The sequence below is a fragment of the Hippoglossus hippoglossus genome, chromosome 24 (assembly GCF_009819705.1).
Source record: "Hippoglossus hippoglossus isolate fHipHip1 chromosome 24, fHipHip1.pri, whole genome shotgun sequence".
In the NCBI taxonomy this organism is placed as follows: Eukaryota; Metazoa; Chordata; class Actinopteri; order Pleuronectiformes; family Pleuronectidae; genus Hippoglossus; species Hippoglossus hippoglossus.
This window is the reverse complement of record NC_047174.1, coordinates 15401141-15421031: the sequence shown is the minus strand read 5'-3', so window position 1 is coordinate 15421031 and position 19891 is coordinate 15401141. Positions and strand designations below refer to the sequence as shown.

The 19891-nt window shown below is 42.3% G+C and overlaps 1 protein-coding gene across 20 annotated transcripts in view; it reads right to left on the bottom strand.

Annotated features, from left to right (window-relative positions):
* Positions 1–19891, bottom strand: part of nrxn3b (neurexin 3b) — a 277893-nt gene that overhangs the window by 15186 nt on the left and 242816 nt on the right. For 15 of the 20 annotated variants that reach the window (XM_034579318.1, XM_034579332.1, XM_034579326.1 and 12 more), the window contains 2 exons: positions 18889–18978; positions 16816–17126 (listed from right to left, as the gene is read on the bottom strand). In XM_034579318.1, coding sequence (XP_034435209.1) covers positions 16816–17126; positions 18889–18978 — 401 coding nt within the window. The remainder of the gene's footprint in view (positions 1–16815; positions 17127–18888; positions 18979–19891) is intronic. The other 5 variants (XM_034579329.1, XM_034579330.1, XM_034579331.1 and 2 more) reach the window with 1 other exon arrangement.

Genomic DNA, 19891 nt, shown 5'->3' with positions numbered 1-19891 from the left:
TTGTTGTTGCACCGAGGCCACAGCCGCAGAGCTCCTGCAACGAGCGTCATCAAACATTTCATTTTGGAGCCTATCCACATTAAAGGGAAGAACTGACAGCCTCAGCTCGGGTATTGTAAAGGTTGCATTTTAATGGTAGAAGGACATACTCCTTTCAATATATTCACTTTATCATTTCATTGACAATCATCTACAACCTCGCGGTGAGAGGCCCACTCTCATCTCAAGCAACTTTGATTCCACTCAGAGAAATTGAAGAGGGCTTTCTGAAGTGTGATGTTTGACATTTGGAGATTCACAAGACGCGCGCCTGATTCATTTTCATAAACACATGACGCATCTCTGCGCCCTCACAATGCTTTCGACTGAAGTGCTTCTCACGAGGGGGCTTAGGGTGCCATTTTTTCCGCATTTGGGCTAACGCAGACGCAGTGAAGTGACAAGCAGAGCTCACAGTCTCCTCTCAGTCGACCAGAGATGTCGATAATAACATATGGCATGAGGCTAGATGTTGTAAATGCAAAGGGAGCTCATGGAGGCGGAAAAGGCATAGGCTGCATTTGTGCAGTGATGGGAGCCTGCAGCGGGGTATAGCATAATGATGCGGTTGGCCAGCGGGACTACAAAAACTGATTTCACAGCTGGGGAAATCCAATTCTCTGTCTAAATCTCCATAACATAGAGTGGGATATATTTTGGCAGCAAAGTGATTTCTTCTTTAGTGTAATTATTCTCAACAAACATTCCCATCGTCATTTTAAGAGAGTCTGGGTGGCGGGATTTACAGGCCGGTTTGTTGTGTGCGGGTGTGTGTGTCAGAAGTTTTGATATGTGGTCATGTGTGTGAGGAATATGCATCATACACAATGATTTCATGACATGAAAACTCACAGGCTATGTGCATCATGCCTGATTATCCCATCCAAGAGATGCTCAAATTCCTATCTCCACAAACAAACAGCACGACCAGATCAATAGCCAGGCTTCATTAAAACGGCGTTTACTTCTGACCACTTCAGCACATCAACTGAAAGGATCACACTGGCGATCGATACAGATAGACAGCCTCCTTGAGAGACAAGTTTCAAAAACACACAGCTCTTTTTGCTTTTTTCGCCACTGATGGCGTCGGCACGGAGAAAAAGGTCCAAAGATGCCGGGCCGCCTCTGTCTCGACAAAGTTCCGCCTATTATTTAATCAGGAGAGTCTGTGCTGACGACAGATCAGACAGCAGCGACACAGAGAGTGTTCGCAGGCGAAGCTGCAATTATCTCAACACGTGAATGAATGTTTCACATCACTGCTCGGTCCTGACCTCATTGAGAAGAGGCTGCAGGACTGATTAACAATAAACTGGAAAGAAGTTCCATCAGTACTTCTACTTGTTTTTTAACACAAGTATCTGTACTTCTACTTGAGTAAAGAATGTGTGGACTTTTGTCCCCTCTGTTCCTTAGTTGAGTCTGACTGAGACAAATCAAGTGTTTATCTCCCAAAATTACAGTTTTTTTAGTAGGACATTCTTTGTGTCATCCTCCCTCCACCACAACTCAGTGAGGAAACATTGTCTTGTTTATTAGTTTATCAGCAGCAGCAGCACAGGCTGCCACACTCTGCTGCATCAAGCAGATAAATGCACCCGCATTTAGACAGATATCTTCCTCAGCCAAATGGAATCCAGTATTCAGTACAGCCGAGCCACAGCAGAGTCCACCTGACTCAACCAGGACATTTATATGACAAAAAAAGTCAAATACTTTACTTCTTTCTACCTCAGCCTTTGTTTTATAAGCAAGATCACTGGATGGATCAGCATGAAACTTGTTAGAAGGGTGGGTTATGGGTCATGAAAGAACCCAGCAAACTTTGGTGCGGATCAGGATTCTTTTCACTCTCTTCAACATAGAGAATAATTCAGGGATCTCGATGCAAAAAAATCTGGCATATTTCAGAGAGCCCTGCGATACACTGGCAACCTGTCGTGTACCCTGCCTCTCGCCCAATGTCACTGGAATAGGCTCTAGCTCCCGATGGGACCCATAAAAATGATTAGTGGTATAAATAATTGAAGGGTGGATGGATGGATGATTAGAGGGCTGATATTTATGAGTGCAATTTGTGTCCAAATAGATCCAAATAAAAATCTGGATCTAGTGGATTTAAATGTGGTTTCATAAATGGACAGCGGTACATGTTCGACTAAATGTTCTAGTAGTTCTAGATTTTAATTTGATTTTTAATAACGAATCAGCAATGTTAAAAAAAAACAATTATTAACGAGGACCATAATTTAATTGTGTGCTGATGAACAGTGAATGTTTCAACTCGGGAGTCAAACTTTTCAAATACATGGTTGATAACAGGAGCAGCTGCTGCATTGACGGCTCTGGCTGAGGCTGAATATTCTGCCGAGCCTGACAGTGATTTGATCGGTCACATCAAAGCAACAGCTTGTGCTTGGCAGGCGAAAAGAAAAGACATAATGTACTCGACCACTGTCTACCCCTCCCCTGGGTCACTGGCAGCCATGTAAAGGCTAAAACGCAGCCACGGACCCCCGGGTTGCAAACATGACATGAAATATGAGCACCAACAGTGCTGCGTCTTCCAGAGGCGAGGGGGGAATCACATGCTTAAGTACAGTACAGTGAGTCATATCATCAGGGAGGGCACGGGAGGTTGGTCCTGAACACACCACGGTCTTATCATAACAAACGACCTTCACATGTTTTTGTGCCCCGAGGGTGAAGGAAACACTGACGCCTGCTGAGAATAAGGGAAGAGACATGACATTATAGATCCACATTAAAGACCTGCTATCAAACCCAATTTGCTTTATTTACAACGTCACAGTGCCCAATGGCTAAAGCTGCTCTTTTTTTTTTTCTCAAACTGATGGGAATAAACCTTAAACAAATCAATTTTCCTCAAGCGCCCCATCCTGGCACTCGGTTGCCATGGATATACAACGTGGCTGCATGTTCAGAGATCAAAGTGACGACATGCGGGTAAGGGCAAATCAAAGAAACACAATTCAAAGCAACTGCTTTCTCCCCAAGGCGCTCCTTGGTCACCTTGGAAATGTTTCTCGCACGTTCGGACAGGGATACCTGTGGCAGACTATTTTTCAGGTTGAGGAATGGCCCAGAAAGTGACACACATCAGAGGTCAGGCCGACTCCCACTCCCATCTCCATTTCCCCTCCCTCGCTATCTAGGGTACATCAGACAGGCTATCTAACTAGTCCCCACTCCTCCACTCTGACGGGCCCTCGCACCAAAATAAGATAGCCATCTCCAATGGCGGAAGCTTCAGCTTTCTATTGAAAGCTGTCTGATGTGCGCGTTATCATGTCTGATCTGGGCTTTGACAGGCCGACAAGGGAGAGGCTTGTATTACAAGGGGAATCAATGGCACTAGGCCATATCCCTATCAATACGCTGCCACAAGTCTTTTCACTCATGCTCCCTGCTCTGTGAAAGATAGGATGCTTCATCAGAAAAAGAAAATATAGGGGTGGGGGGTGGGTGGCAGGGAGCTCATGTTAAAAATAACACACAGAGGTGAGTCTAATAAAACATTTGATCATGATGTTTAATTTCCAATGGTAATGACAGTGTTTAAAGCAAACACGAGCAGTGCAAAGAGGCTCTTAACCTTCCCCTTCAATAAAGTGGGTGATTTACAATGAAATGAGCACCAGAATTAACTTGTAGGGCCTGAGCCACATGCTAAATGATTTCCAAGATCAAATATTGATATTTCAAATGAGCACCCTCGGTGGGCCTTTCTTAGTGGCCTGCTGAAGTCAGCACTTCTTTTCCCCTTCCCAGGTTTATGGAGAAATTAGAAGAGGGCGGGAGAAGTGGCTGAGGAGAGCGAGAAGGAAAACAGCTGGAAAAGGGGAAAAAAACCCAAAATGCATTCAATTTGTTCACCATCACCGTGTGTTGGTTTCAGCAGAATGGCTTGTGTGCCAGTATTTCTCTTTTTCTCAAGGACCTGCCTTTGCACAGAGAGCAGTGAGGGTTGCTGGCTCACAGCAAACTCTAATTGCCCTGAGGCCATAGGCAGCCACTTTCAAACAGGGTCATTCATCTTCCCATGGAAAAGGAAATGGTCTTTGGCCCTGATCCTTAATCACCCCCCTGCCGCGGAGTACAAGGTCATCAGGGAAGCTCTGTGACAAACACACACTCATACCGTACATGTATGTACACACACAAAGACGGAATAGCCGAAAGATTGAGGGAGTTTATGGTGCGATCGAATGGGGAGAGGCAGGAAGCGAGGGACATGCGAGTTGAGCGGCCGAGAGATGGGGGGAAATTTCGGCTCTCTATGCAAGCCCATGACGTCCTCAGGTGAAATTGGAGCAGCGATTGCAGCTCTGAGTTATGGTTTGTGTTACCGTTTGCGGTTCTCCCTTCCAGAGGAAGTGAGGAATTTGTGGATGCGGTGGCGAGCAGTGCTGAGAGCCGTGACCAAAGCAGACGCAGAGAGAAGATGAAAGCACCAGGGAGGCAGAGGAGGAGGGTGGGAAGTCAGGACAGGACAGGATTGGAAAGGGCTCCATTTTACTGAGGATGACAAGACACTGGCTGAGACATTTCCTCTACGCGAAAATAAGGCATTCATTTATATTAATGCCAGTGGGAATGCCCGACCCCCACACCCAAAATAAACCTCATGCAAAAACCATTGCCTACAAGAACCCTGACCCTGTTGGCGTAGGGGTATGATTCTCATGTAGGAGGTTAAATTATTTTTCTGCATTTTAACCACAACCCAACTGTGGATCATCCAGAACGACCCTGATAGGAGGACAGACTTTGGAGCAGGTGGCTGAAAGAGAAAGATGCGTCGTCCCTCCAGTTGATCTGATCTCGCACTAACCACAAAGTTTGATATCAAATCAATGTAAATATAGCCCGGACCGTGTGCTGGTGCACATGTGTGCTTGAGCCCTGAAGCACCCATAGTACCGGGGCCCAGGAGATCAGGTTACTGTATCCATGCTCAAAGACCAGCAGGAAGAAAGATTATTAAATTGTGATTACTTGAGTAAATGAGGCTTATTTTTCTAAATTTAGTTTCATAAACCAGGTTAGAATGGTTTCTGTCAGGCTAATTTTCAGGACTCAGATTAAATCAGTGTCACAGTGTACTTGCCAGACAACGCTGTAGTCCTTCATTTCTGCTGCACCTGTTCAGGACACCTTTAGCAGCGATCACAATGTGACATATGAATCACTTATTGCATTATAAAATGAAAATCTTAGACAATTCTTCACTGAAAATAAACTACCTAATTTTAAACCTATTTAATACTTTATATACCATGTTGTCTCTTCCTCACCTAAAATAGATTTTAATTTCCATTCCGATTAATCTGCAAATTAACACTTTGTTTATTTAACAACTGTTAAGAACGTGTGACAACATAGTGACAAAATATTTTCACATAATTTTCCAGGATCCAAGTTGACACATTTAAATACCTTGTTTTATCCAACAAATTATCTTAACTTAGATGTGCACTCTACTATCAAAGGCAATTTAAAAAAAGAAAATGCATCCGAAAATATATACAAATGTATTTTTAGATGCCAGAACAAATGCATTTTTTAATTATAAAATCAAATCCCGAATTGTGGCCAATCAATTTTCTGGATTTTAGGTCCACAACATCCACATCCAAGCTGATATGATCACACAGAGAGCTCTGCAGCGAGCTCAGTTATCAGAGCAGCAAACAGCAACACATCTGTACCTGAGTCTGAGCTGATTCTCACCTTCTGATTTTCAAAAGTGCTGCCACATGTTCACACAGGAGTGTTTAATATATTCTCTGTTGTGAAGAACGTCATCCTCGTCTCTTTTAACATCTCTGTCCTCATTGTGAATTGATGTGATCTGCACATCACGTCCTCTTTGTGTTATGAATACACATATTCTAACAAGGCTGAAGTTGGATTTGTGAAACGGTTCAAATCGGGATCTGTTTGTAAGACTCACCTAATCCAGGCTTTTCACAATAAATTGCTCCTTTCTTTGCCTCCAAACCAAAACCAAAATTAATTCAATAACTTCATGCAAATGAAACAATGGTGGTCTAATTGTATGTTGTTATAACAAAGCATCATCCACAGTGTGAATGGAGGCTGATTAACTACATTTAAAAAGGCTTTTGTTTTTGCTGATGTTGTGGACGTGCTTTTGAGACAATGGATTTTATAAATAGACCTAAGTTGACCTCACTAATTAGGACAATACAATCAATAAGTAAGAGGATATGTTCAATTGGGAGAGCGATTGGCTCTCTGTTGAGAATGTGTGAAGTCTGAAACAAGTAGCTGAAACGGGACCCTGCACTTTCTCCTCGTGGACTACATCCTCTGCTCCCTATTCAATCCATTTCAGCGTTGCTGTATTGCTCACAGTCAAAAGCTATTATGACTTCAATGCAGTAATACCAAATCAATGAATGCGTTATGTAATGGCCGACGCAGGCAGCTTTACGTCTCCCAAATTAGACGGAGGTCCCGTTTGGCTTCCATTCCTTAATGAGCACAAACCAAATTAAGCATTCGATTTAGTCTCTTTTTAGAAGATGAAAGTTGAAACGTAATCACCAACCAACAGAGAAATGATTTAACATAAACCATACGTCTGAGCCCTCCCACAGTACCGCCGCGTGCCGACACATGTAAGGATGACTACCTGTGGACGCACACAGACTCGTTGCTATTAACAGCAACAGTCTTCATTGTAGTTTGCACCAACTCTCTGAGGACTCAAAGGAGAAACATCACTTGGCCTTGCTAACAGCTCAGCTGAGCAATGAAACAGAAGACATTATTGCTGTGGAACATCAAAGGCAGCCTGTGTGATTCATATTTAATTAAATCCTATTGACTCTGGAAGACACATGGTGAAATCTGTGCACACAGATACAGTAATGCATATATGGATCCATGAATAGCCTCACACAGATGTAGTCTATCTCTTTTTCTCCTCCACGCACAGACATAAATTCACACAGTCAGAGTGCATAACGTAGGCTGGCAGCAAATATATTCACACTATAGCAGTGCGAGAAGATTCATTGCCCCGACTGTAGAATAAGTCACCAGCTCTGTGAGCGCGGCCTCAAATGTTTATTATCATATACCACGCAAAGCTCGGGGGGGTTCTGTTGGTGTGGCGGTGCCCGAATAGTTCAAGATTGTGGGAGATTTGTTGTTGTACAGACAGTATGATTAAATATGAATGACACGTCTGGGTTGTGTTCAATATCTCTCTGAGCCAAGAAAGCATAAAGCAGCTAGCATCTCTCAAAAGTAAATGAATAGAATAAAGTAAAAACAGAAATAAATCTTTCACCATCTCGAAAAATATCTAATTGGCATGTTCTTAGCTATGCAATGATGAAATATCTTCAAGTTTTATTTATCATATCAATTCCAGTTTGTACAAATTAATGATGGTTCATCTGTGTACACCAGAGTAAATCACAGGGTTCCTCAGGGTTCTGTGCTTGGCCTAATTCAATTTAGCTTACATATGCTTCTATTAGAAAAGCATTATCAGGAAACATTGTTATGCACACGATACCCAGTTATATATATCAGCAAACTACTTTGCTAACTAAACTCCAAGCATTTTTTAAAAGGACATAAAACCTGGATGACCCACAATGTTCTATTAAACTCAGACAAATCTGAGGTTCTAATAGTTGGTCCTAAACACTTCAGAGGTACATTATCTAATGATAGAGCTACTTTATATCTTTTTGTGTTCGACACAGTTTTTTCTCATGAATCATTGATTTATTGATTGAACTTCTGCAATGATATTAGGACCATTATGCAAATGAAGCCGGCTTCATTAAATCACTGTCTATCAAACTATGTCTGTGTCAAACACAGAAGCAAAATGTTCACATTAATATTAATGGTCTCATGCAACCTTAATAAGAACATTCCCCCAAATGTTGGAATATTCATGTTAAAGCATAAAAAGTAAACTAACCAATTAACTAAGAATTAACTGGTGAAGTAAAAAACGGTTTTCAACAAGAAAAGCAGCAAATTCCTAAGTCTGATATAGAGTAACTTTCAGTGTTAAAGAAAAAAAAATGCTGGCAATAGAAGTTTAACTTTTGTAATAGTTTTGTTCCCAGAACCGTTGTGCTGGAAAAAAAGTTAATTAAACACCATCAAGAGTGTGGGATCTCACAGCAGCCCTAAAATGGCTTGGCAAAGGATTAAATAGCGACTGTTCCACTTTGATAATCCATGTAAGTCTACTGGCATGTGCTGGGGGATAGATGACATCTGTACAGAGAGGGAGAGAATATGCATTTGATATGTGAGGCCTGGAATAACATTTAGGATGTCTTTTTAATCCCAAATTGTTCTGTGAAACTCAAGGACGTGCTGTATAATTAGAGGGCATTTTAATTCTCTTTACTTAGTTATTTGCATTTAATAGTTTGGTGGGCTCCGGCTTTCATGAGCACTGTGAGAGTTTCGGAGCTCACTTTGTTGCTTTACTTGTAAAGCTTTAGATTTTAGTTGTGTATCGTCTTGTAACCAGTCAGCCATCTCTGGAGGCATCCCAGCATGAGGTGAGCCTGTGGACCACCCGCAGCATGCACTGATGTCCTGCCGATCGGCTCAGACACAGACTGCGTGCGTGCGTGTGTGTGTGTGAAACTAATGTGTACTGTTTGCTTGCCCCTTTTGTGTGCGAGTGCCCCGCCGTGACAGTGCCGGCTGACAAGACAGCAGGTTTACACACACACACACACACACACACACACACACACACACACACACACACACACACACACACACACACACACACACACACACACACACACACACACACACACACACACACACACACACACACACACACACACACACACACACACACACACACACACACACACACACACACACACACACACACTCATTCCCGGAGGATCTATATAAGCTGTGTTGTGAGGCATGGGGGACATCCATTACAAAAAACCCCATGGTCCAAAAGCCCTGTAGCTAGCTGCTGGTTCTCACACACTGAGAGACAAACTGCCCCTGAGCATACACACACGCACACACACGCACACACACACACACACACACTCACACACACGCGCACACACACACACACACACACACACACACACACACACACACACATGATCACACACACATAATCGCAATCACAAACATGTTCACACAGAGATGTATAATGGAAATAGCTTTATGTACATATTCTGTTGCACATGAACTGACATGAAAAATTCAAAAATGGAGTCACGATGTTGCACCCACACTCCGGCGACAGAGAAGACGGATAATGCCTGACAGTGCCGGAATGAGTTTGTCATGTCAATGGTAGGAGGGAACTATTTGGCAACAGCCACAGAATCCTGATATTGTTCCTCTGTTCTGTTCTGACAGCATGAGTGGATGTGGCCGCACCAGGGCTGACTGGTTTTTGAGAGTGTATATAAGCGTGTGTGTGTGGAAATATATGCACGTTACGGTAGCTTGAATTGGTTGTGCACGTATACAGATGTGGGACACAAAGATTAAGAGATCCTGGTACCAACTGTGTGCATGGAAATGTGTGTGTGTGTGTGTGAGTGTGTATCCTCCTAATGAGCCACGCACAACAGCAGAGTTCCCATCAGTCTGCCGTCTGCTAATTGGTCCTACTGAGCAACTCACGCACCTCCAGCATTCATCTCCCACAATTCACTGGGAGCTTGGGTGCCTAGCAGGGCCGCCAGAAAAACAGGTAGGAGGAGGTATAGTGATGAAGACAGAAGCAGAGGGAAAGAATGAATAAAGAAAACATCCCATGGAATACCTGTCTACTAGTTTGACCTTTACATAATTACTGCCGGGTCTGGGCGCTGGTTGTGAAGGAGGGTGATCACAGAGACTAACTAACTGAAAAGAAAGAGACGACTGACAGCAGGTGGAGAAGAGGAGTACATCTGCCTACACACACACACACACACACACACACACACACGCGCACACCTGTGCGCTCATGAACACACTCATCAAACATCATTGAGCAGACTACCACGGGGAGACACCAGCGTGCTGCACAGCACCTTCCTCGCTACATCTTGAAGAGAGAATAAATCAGTGATTATCATATATCCCCAGGCGTTAAGCAACATCCCTGACGTACTATGGAAAAGAGACGAGGCGAGGAAAAAAGAGTGGGCATCATGGTATCTTAGTGTCCATGTGTAGCAACAGAGTGGATTCTGCTTTATGACCAGAAGCTGCATGTTGCTCCATCTCTTTACTTTCCTTTAAATGTCCTTGTTTTTTGTCCGAAATTGTTGCACGTTTAAAAACAAATACGGCCTTACAGTGGCACACCGAGTTTTCAGAACACGTTCGATTTTGCTGTATTTTTTGCATCTGTCAAAGGTGTTCCAGAGAGCTGTTTGGGCAGAAAATGAAATTCTCTTTGTTTCTGACGGCTTCTCAGGTTTGGATGGACCCAATGTTTTCTTTTTCAGGAAGTGAAAGGACCACAAAGTCATCCTCACTGCTTGACTCCATTTTTATCTCCGACTACAAATTTTCCAAAGAAAGAGAATAATAAAACGCATTGCACAAAGTTACAGTGTGTATTGGTTGTGGATCACACACACAAAGACCTTTACTCTCCACTTCATGAAAAAATCATCAGAAAACACAGAAATCACACTTTGCCAAAGAAGAATCTCTGTCGATCCAAGCGCGTTTAGATTTGCATTATTTCTCGCCTCACAGCAGAAAAAAAGGCCAATTAAACTACAAACAATTTACCTCTCATTTTCCCGTCTCCTGAGCACCAGGCCGGTTGAAAATGATGGACGCGTGCAATTTCTTTAACACGGCAGCCATGCAAATCACTTTCAGTGTCTCTCCCCCAGCTGTTTTCCCCCACGGTACTCGAGATTGCAGCCTCCCGTCCTAATTGTTCCCAAACATCTCAGGCCAGCAGCGCAAGTTAATTGAGAACGAGAGACGCTGATCTCCCACGGGAGCCTTGCATAAATGAGCATTCCCAAAACGACACATCAAACCAGCGAGCGTAAAATCTGTTCTTTGGTTCAACCATAATACTGCAGAGCTGAAGGGATCAGGTAGCCACTTAACAAGATATACCTGTTTTGGTTTATTGCGATTTTTCTCTCCCCGTGTCTAAATGAAGTCTGTGTTGTTGTCGTGAGTCATCGGCAGCCTCAAAACATTCCAGGTTAATAATTTGACCCCAAAAAAACCAGACCTGTCTATCACTTAACACTCCACAGATTGAATGGCAAAATAGAGTTGGTGAGTGGATTTACCTTGAGGAACTTCAGCGATGAATCCATACTCTAAGGCATTGTCAGAGGGGAAGGCCTCTTCAGCTACTGCCAAAGTCTTTAAGCTGAATACTTTTCATCAGTTTTTTCAACTGTATCGACAATTTCAAAAAATACACAGCCGAAATAGAGTATTAGGGTTCTTTCACATCCACATTGTTTGATCGACATCCTTCAGACTTTTCATCTTAGACTGAACTAAAATAACAGGTGGTAAAGGTCAACAGGCCACGATTTAGTCTGACCAAAAGAGGTGGTCTCGGTGCAAATCAAACTCATCCATGGTTTAGTTTGTTTGCAGTGTGAAAACAATAGAAGGAGAAAAAAAAGCGGCAGCCCTACTTGTCACTCAGAATTGCTTTCAGTCTTTAACTTTGAGGATAAAACATTTGAACGACGAGGACCTTCATTTGGCTCATTCAAACTGGTGTTGAGTGCTATGCCTGAACTTGGTAATGTTGGTAGTAAAACCATGATGCTATTACAGTGGCAATGAAATTAGAGAAATGAACCGGTGCTTTCATTTTCTCAATTTAAATGGAAAGACTACTACACACTGAATTGACAATACCCTGATGTCCGATGTTCAGGTGTGAAAACGCCCCTATATAAAAACCCTGACTTGTTTAAATCTGTGGTTCCAACACAGTGTGCTTGAAGGAGTCAGAAGATAAATCATATGTGAGAGCTGAAACAAAAAAACATAAATCTGCTGTTATTCTCCATTGATTGAGCACAACACTACTTTAACATAGTCAAATTCACGACGGACGCTAAGTGTCAACATTGATGCCGCGGAGCTCAACACTGCTCACATTCTTCCTCCTCCCGTCAAATCAGGTTTTGACAAGGTTATGACAGGCTGACACCAGCATTACCCAAAATGCAACTTGACAGCTGAGGGGTTCTGTGGAGGATTCAGGTGTGTTGTGCTCGTAGCCGTCTGAGGTCTAGAAACCTCTATTCTCTCTAGCTCAATACCCCCTCCTTTTTTTTCTTTTTAAATCGTAGACTTGTAATATTCAGACCCAACAGACACTGACTCAAGTGACATCATTTTATGCAATTTATCCAATATTCAGCTCCCACTGGAGCCACAAAATGATTTATATAACGTTTTTTCATAGCAGTACTCCATGGGACTTATAAGTAGACCTTGATGTGTAAAATCTATGGAGTTCCCCCTTAAAAGGAGTTCATCTCTCATCCTCCTTACTGGCCTTTCATGCTGCAAGACTACTAGTAGAATTTTAATGGTGTGTTGCATAACTTCCATAATAATTATTTATCCGTTTAAATTTCAACACAAACCACTCCGCTCAATGTCAAATGGTTATTATTTATGTTGCTTGATAAAAGCAGGAAGACTAAATGCCTCGAAAAGTAAAGTTTATAGCTTAATATTTATTCCATTGCTTTTCTTTATATACTGTATATTGAGTGTTACATTACTACAGTTTTGCGTATTTATTTATCTTACTAGGTCAATAAGGAACTAATTAATATAGGATTTATGATGATGGGATTGAATAACATAAAGTTTTGTTGTGTATGAACTTTTCAGTTTTTACTTCTTCATGATAAAGAAAGTAGGGTTAGGGTTAGGGCCAAAACAATCAGGGGCAGATCCAGAGGTGGGGCCAGGGGGCATTGGCTCCAGCTGAAATCTGATCGGCCCATGAGTTGCCCCTGTTTTGTCTTTTTTTTTTAAATAAACACTTAACGCTCACAATATCAAAAATAAATATGGAAAAAAATCCAAGAGCCACCACTGCATACATTAGTGTAACACGTATCATTATCTTCCCATTACATTCGCATTTCAATGTGCATTGATTATCATGGCTATATCCAGTGCATGGGTAAGGATTGAGGGCAGGCAGCTACAGCTAAGCAGTGGTTACTTAGCATTCGTCCCCCCCCCCCCCCTCTGTGACACATGATCAAAGAAACGTCCCTGCTGCTAAGTGGATGAAACACGGTGACTCTGCGGTGGGTGTGATCCTCAGAAGGAGGCAGCTTGTTGACACGTCTCACACCAGGTCGCAGACCATTTATAATATTCATAAAGGATATGATGAGCCAACTCATTACAGCTGCTGTCACAGTGGGTTTGAAAATCTCCAGCACTCTCAGACAGCAGCAGACTTCATTTAATGGAAAAAGCAGATGACAAAACGCTCTGTGTGGCTGATGAAGCGTCTGTGACTGAAAACCTCTCAATACTTCCTGAGTAAACACGGACACATGCGACTGATTCGGGCTGAGCTGATAAAGACGACCATTGTAATTAGTTTTCATTGTTATGACTTTTCTCTTTAAGTGGGATTTTTAAGATAAATAATCTAAAGCACCTGAAAACTTGGCCGAGGTATAACGTTAAATATTCACGACAAAACAAAGAAGGTTTAAAAACACATCTAGTTATCATATATTAACAGTTTAATACTTTAAACAAAAATTCTGCTAATCTACTAATCAACACTGTGTGGATGTAGCTCAGTTATGTCCTTACATGTACCTGGACCTGTTTTAAAAAAATCCATAAAGTAATCTAAAAGCTCATCATCTTCTGGTTTAGGAACTTTCAGAAAAATAACTATCCAGATCTTTAAAAGGATTTAATCAGTTTAAACTGATTTTGATGCTGCACAAATTTAAATTTGTATTATTTTGTAATGCAAAAAGAATACATTGCTTTGAGTAAATACAAAATATACTCTATGTAGAGTCCTGAGTCTATTATCACTCAAAAAATTACCACTAGCCTAATTTCTACTAGTGGTTAAATAGTATATATGAAGTTAGATAAAGCTTATGATTTCACTTGGATATTTGTGTTACATGTGTTTAAATTAAATCAAATCTCACAAGTTTTTAACATTTAAAATGTAAAAACAATCCTTAAATCCCAACATATCTTCAATATAATCGCCAAAAATATACACAAACATCATTAATTAGTCTGCGATTTGAGCTGAAATTGAATCTTGAAAACATTGCAACCCCTTTTTACTTGTCAAGGCCAATCTTGATTCCCTCGGCTGACTGCGTGACCCACAGACGGGCTAAGTAACACGGTGACGGAGAGCGAAGGGGAGAGTGAAAGAAAACGAAACATGTCTATCGTGTTGGCTCGTCCCTGTGGAGCTATCATTAATTAAGCGTGAGATTGGTTCTCTCCACCTCCCAGCCCTGCCTCTCTCTCTCTCTGTTGATCCTGAGAGGGTGAGGGATTCACCACTTCCCACCTCAAAAAAAGAAAGGGCTTGTGTTGCTAAAGTGGAACAGAAATAGATGTGTGAGAAGATACCAAAACAGACACAGTTTTGGTCCACACAGCCTGCCCCTCACAGAGCTGCACGCGCGTTTAAACCTAGCACCGTGTCAGATGCCTATAGCTCTCTTCCAGCGCTGCAATACATCACTAATGATAGCTCGGCTCCCTTTACTCCCCTACCCTGAGGGGTGGAGAAATCTGCCAAACCGGTACGGGCCCTCTCCTTACCTCTCACACCACAGCGTTTGACAGCCAACCAGGGAACTGTAAAATTAAAGGCCTTGGCAAATGAAATTCTGTGACACCGCGGTGTGAATCAAGGCAGACGCTGCCATGGGAGCCCGTGGAAGAAGAATGAACGAGGCGCGCTCTCAGAAGGAACACAACAGTAAAGTGAAAAGTTGAAAGTTAAAGTGAGGGCAAGAAAAACAACAGCCTACATTTGTATTGCTAAGTTCGGAAAGTGCAGCATCTTGCATCTAACAGCTGCATCCTGGGTATTGACAAAAGAGGTATCACTTCATCATTTCACCTTGGAAAAAGAAGAGTGCTTCATATAAAAGCCCTTTTTCGTCGTACACAGAACTTTATTGACTTCCTTTGATATTAATAGCCTATGACACTAAATGCCATTTTCCCAGAGATGCCATGTTTTTTCTAATCCATTGTGACCTTGTTGATGGTGGCGGAGACGGCGGTGTAATGTATCTCAGCTCAGTCATCATCATTCCAGATAACTCATCTCTTAGACCTAGACGGAGTGGATATCAACCGCTTTACTTTGGCTCCAGACCGTCAAACCCCACATATGAAGGCTTGACACCAGGTCTTTAGTGGCTTTCTAACAGCTTCGACTCTGGCCTCCCCACACCTCCTCCTACAGTATAGAGACATTTAAGTGTCAGCACTGACATGAGGGGCCATCATCACTGCACGCCAGGCAATCTGTTGTTGGGGTGAAGGGGCCGATTTGAGTGGTTCCCCCTTTGCCGTCCACCGACCAACCTCTCCCCAACCCAGGCTCACCCCTGAGGGAGAGTTACTGCTTTAATATGAACAACCAATGGTTCAATTTGTCCTCTGGGTGTCAAAGGACTGCTCGGCGTGATTACTTTCTTGGCACGGTGGTGACATTCATTGGCTTGGACCCCGGACATATTCGAGAAAGGCCTCTGTTAGGCCAGATCGGGTGAGTGACAGATCGAGACGGACAGAGACAGAAACACAGAGACGGACAAACAGAGAGAAAGCAAGAGAGAGAGCAAGAGAGAGAGAGAGGGAAGCAGCAAGGTCGGCTTTGTATACCTCAATGAACAGCAGCACTTCAATCCTCAATAGAATGAGAAATACAGTATCCTGACCTTGAGTGAGTTAGTAGTAGAAAAAGCAGCGCGGCTACAATCCGCCCACACTCAATTCCAAAAACACATAAAAAACTGCCTCTTGTTTCCTTTGGACATTTCACTTTAAATTTGAATCAAGGAAACAGAACATTTACGGCACAGATAGTCATGCTTCACACATCTCCAAGCCTGCAGCTAGAGTATCCAAATCTCCTGTGAAGGAAAAAAACACCTGAATGCCACACACTCTGGTAAACAGTGGATTTGACTGTGCATTCACGTGTTCCCATTACCCGAGTTGTGAAATGATAACGACTTTGGAAAAACATGGAGACTGTTAAAAACAACACTTTTGTGTATATGCTTCTATGTGTTTAGAATATTTGACACATCTATCCAATATTTGCATAATAATGAAGAGCAAAGAAATAAGATCAGGTGTGACAGGCAAATAAATAATTGAATATACAGATTTATCATATAAATGTCTGTTTTGGCTAAAAGATGGTGTTAGGTTTATTTATCAAAATCAAGGAGTTATAAAAGAGCTGATGCATAACGATATGATGTATACTTTTCTTCCCTGTTTTTTTAAGTATTGGAACACTCCCTCTGAGTGTTCCAATACTTGTTTTGACCTCTTCAAAACATTTCAACTGTTCAACCTCAGACTTAGATTTGTATCACACAGCAACTCACCCAACAAACACACTCACAAACGTGCCCTCTGCGATTTCATATCATACGCACGCATACGCACAGCTTCCTTTGTATCCCTTCACGTCAATTGCTGCTGTACCTGAATGGTGGGTGGCGAACGCTGTTTTCTCGTGGTCGTGGTGGACAGGGTGGTGGTGGTCTCGATGAAGGTGGTGGACATCTCCGGCGGCACCGAGGTGGTGGTGCGTGCCGCGCCCCGGCTCGTCGGCACGTCTCCCACCAGGCGCACACTGCCGTTCACCTTGATGTTGGCGTGGCCCTCTGCGGCCATGTTGAGGACTTTAAGGCCATTGTAGTAGAGGCCAGAGAGCTGGCCCTGGTAGGGCCGCTTGCGGTCGTTTCCACCGATGGAGATAGTGGCCTGAGTGTTGAAGATTGTCAGCTGCCGGCCTGATGCGGGACGGAGGAGAGAGCATTAACGGGTGTATGAGGACGGATGAAGGGATGATGTGATGTGACAGATGAAGCTGCCATATAAAGCACCACCATGTAACTTGTACCATTTTTACAAGGGACTACACTTTGCAAAATTAATGCAGTAGTGAGACATTAAACATGTATGTTAACTCTTATACTGTACTGCTTCACTGCTCGATTAAAAGAGTGTGGATGGAGTTAAAATGAACTGTAATGGTGACTCGACATGTTTTTAGATAAAAGTATCTATCAATTCCCACCAACCAAAACCTCTCTGTTCTTTTTAAACGACTGCAGCTACTGTATATGCACTGTTATCTTCGGCAGGAAGGCTTTTTCTCGTGATATACGAGAAAAAGCAGCACTGACAGAGACTACTAATGCTGAAAACAACAGCAGCATTATCAGAGGGGAGCGAACACATGCAGGTGTGAAAAAAAGATTTGAAAAATGAGCTGGAACACGTTGCGCAGAAACTTGTAATATTCTGTGGACAAAGCAGTGGACTCATGCGGTAAAATGATTAATAAATACATATCCTGGCTTTGGCATATTATGATAAAGTATGAGCAATACACACTCACTACCTGTCGCGATGAATTTCATTAGGAGAAGCCTAAATATCGCTGTCAGAACACACTGCTCATGCATTAATTAAGAAATAAAAATACGGCAAACGTTCACAATACAGGAATCATAATTAAAAATCTCTTTGTATAATTTACAGACATGTAGCAGCGAAAGCCTGCGACATTGGCGGCTTCCGCACAATTATAATACAAAATACATCGGGCATGGAATGACAGGGACAGGACGTTCATATCACAGAAGCGAAAAAATGAAATAGCATGTGTGGAGTCATGCATGCAGCAGTAATGGGATTCCTCAGACCTGTCTGTGTTTAAACGTTTGTTAAAGGGACTTTATAATCAGGTTAAGATGTTTATGTGCAATGGACTTTAAATGCAGTTTATAATGGTATTATGTTGAATCAGAAAAATTGAATTACGAACTGAAAAAAACAAAATAAGACAAGAAGAGGGAGAGCAGACTTTTAAAACCCCGCAAATGTTTTAAAACACAAACGAGGCGCTGACTCGATAATCTCAGTGACGGAAACGCACAACTCTCTCAGGGCGCCGCGCACCCGGGCACGGCTCACTGTGACGCTTTGCCGTCAAAAAGGCTCCAATTAGCTCTCCATCAGCAAACAAGTGAGGGTTTTATAGAGTGTGATGTGTATAACTGCAGTCAGATAAACTACAGCAGGGAAAAGTAAAAGTTTTCAGGGGGATACGCCCGCTGATTAGTTTGTTCTCAAACATTGCAGAGGATTTGAGCCAAGGGAGCTAATTCTCCTCTCAAAACATTTGGCCTACTGTTGCAGCATAGATAATGACTTCCCCTCGACAATTTTGCACAAGAGATTAGCAGCTCTTGATACGTAAAAAACCTTGCTGCTGCGCTGTTTATAAAAATCTCTTCCCAGTCCCTTTAACTGGACACAATGAGTCAACAAAAATTGAAAAAATGACGATGACAAAAAGGGGGGAAGAAGTAGAAAGAAAACAAAGGAAAGTACACAAAGTAACAAAAAAGCGGTTTACTGTTTTACTTGTTTTTTAAAATGGTTTAAGGGATGGTTATTCATTCTCAGAGGTTGAAAAGGGAACAAGCCGATGAGATGACAGAAGTTGAAAAAGAAAAACATTCTAGAAGTGCGATAAAGATTTACCTTTCTCCTGAAGCCAATCTTCTACTGGCCGGGTATATTTGAACGGGATTTTCTTATTTGCCATTTGATAGCGCTCAATGTCGCTGTTGCCTTTAAAGTTTGAGAATTTAACAAACAGCTTGAAACAGTCGGCAACGGCAACAGACATCACACATTTATACAGTAGGTTTATAATGAGTTTTATCTTTGTTTAGAAATATTTATAGAAGCTTTATGATGATTTTTTTTTTCTGCTTTAGTTTAAATTGTTTAAAATTCACATTTATAAAGCACACTCCACACCATTATGTAAGAGAATATCTATTGATTAAAAGCACAGCACATATCCATAGCAGTCAAGGAAACAACACATTGCATAAGTAACCTGCAACAATAGGTAAAAACACAGGAAATACATCAGAGTCTACACATATTACTGCTCATATTTCATTGTAAAGACATCAAGTGGTTAACAATGTATTAAGTGCTCTTCTCTGAAGCACATTGGAGGTAATTTATGTGCAGTAATTCTTCCCACTGGACACCACCCGCTTTTACATTTCAAGGGCCAAGGGATGATTTGGTATAGTGGCTCGTTTGGCTGAAAGGCGGCCGTGCAGCCAGTTTGGAGGGAAAGGGCGGCAATGTGAAAGGAGGAAGTGGTAATTTGAAGTACTGACCTACTGGGAGAGGAGTCCCATAGTGACACAGATTTGAAGAAGACAATGCATACAAATGAGATCATTACTGACGTGGTGGGAGGCCTTTCGGGTAAAAGAAAGAGCTAAGCCCCAGCTGACACTCTCCCTTCTTCCGAGGCCACGGCTAACGCGTTCCAGGTATATGGGAATTAAAGATAATGGAGCAGCTTTTTACAGGGAAGGTTGTGTGTGTATAATTTCTAGAACGATAGAATTTTTCGTGGCATACGTACCAGGATGACAATCACAGGAGAACTCCCTCTGAAAGCCACAGTACGTCTGTCAAAGCTGAGAATTGAGACGTGCAGCTGTGCTTTGAAACA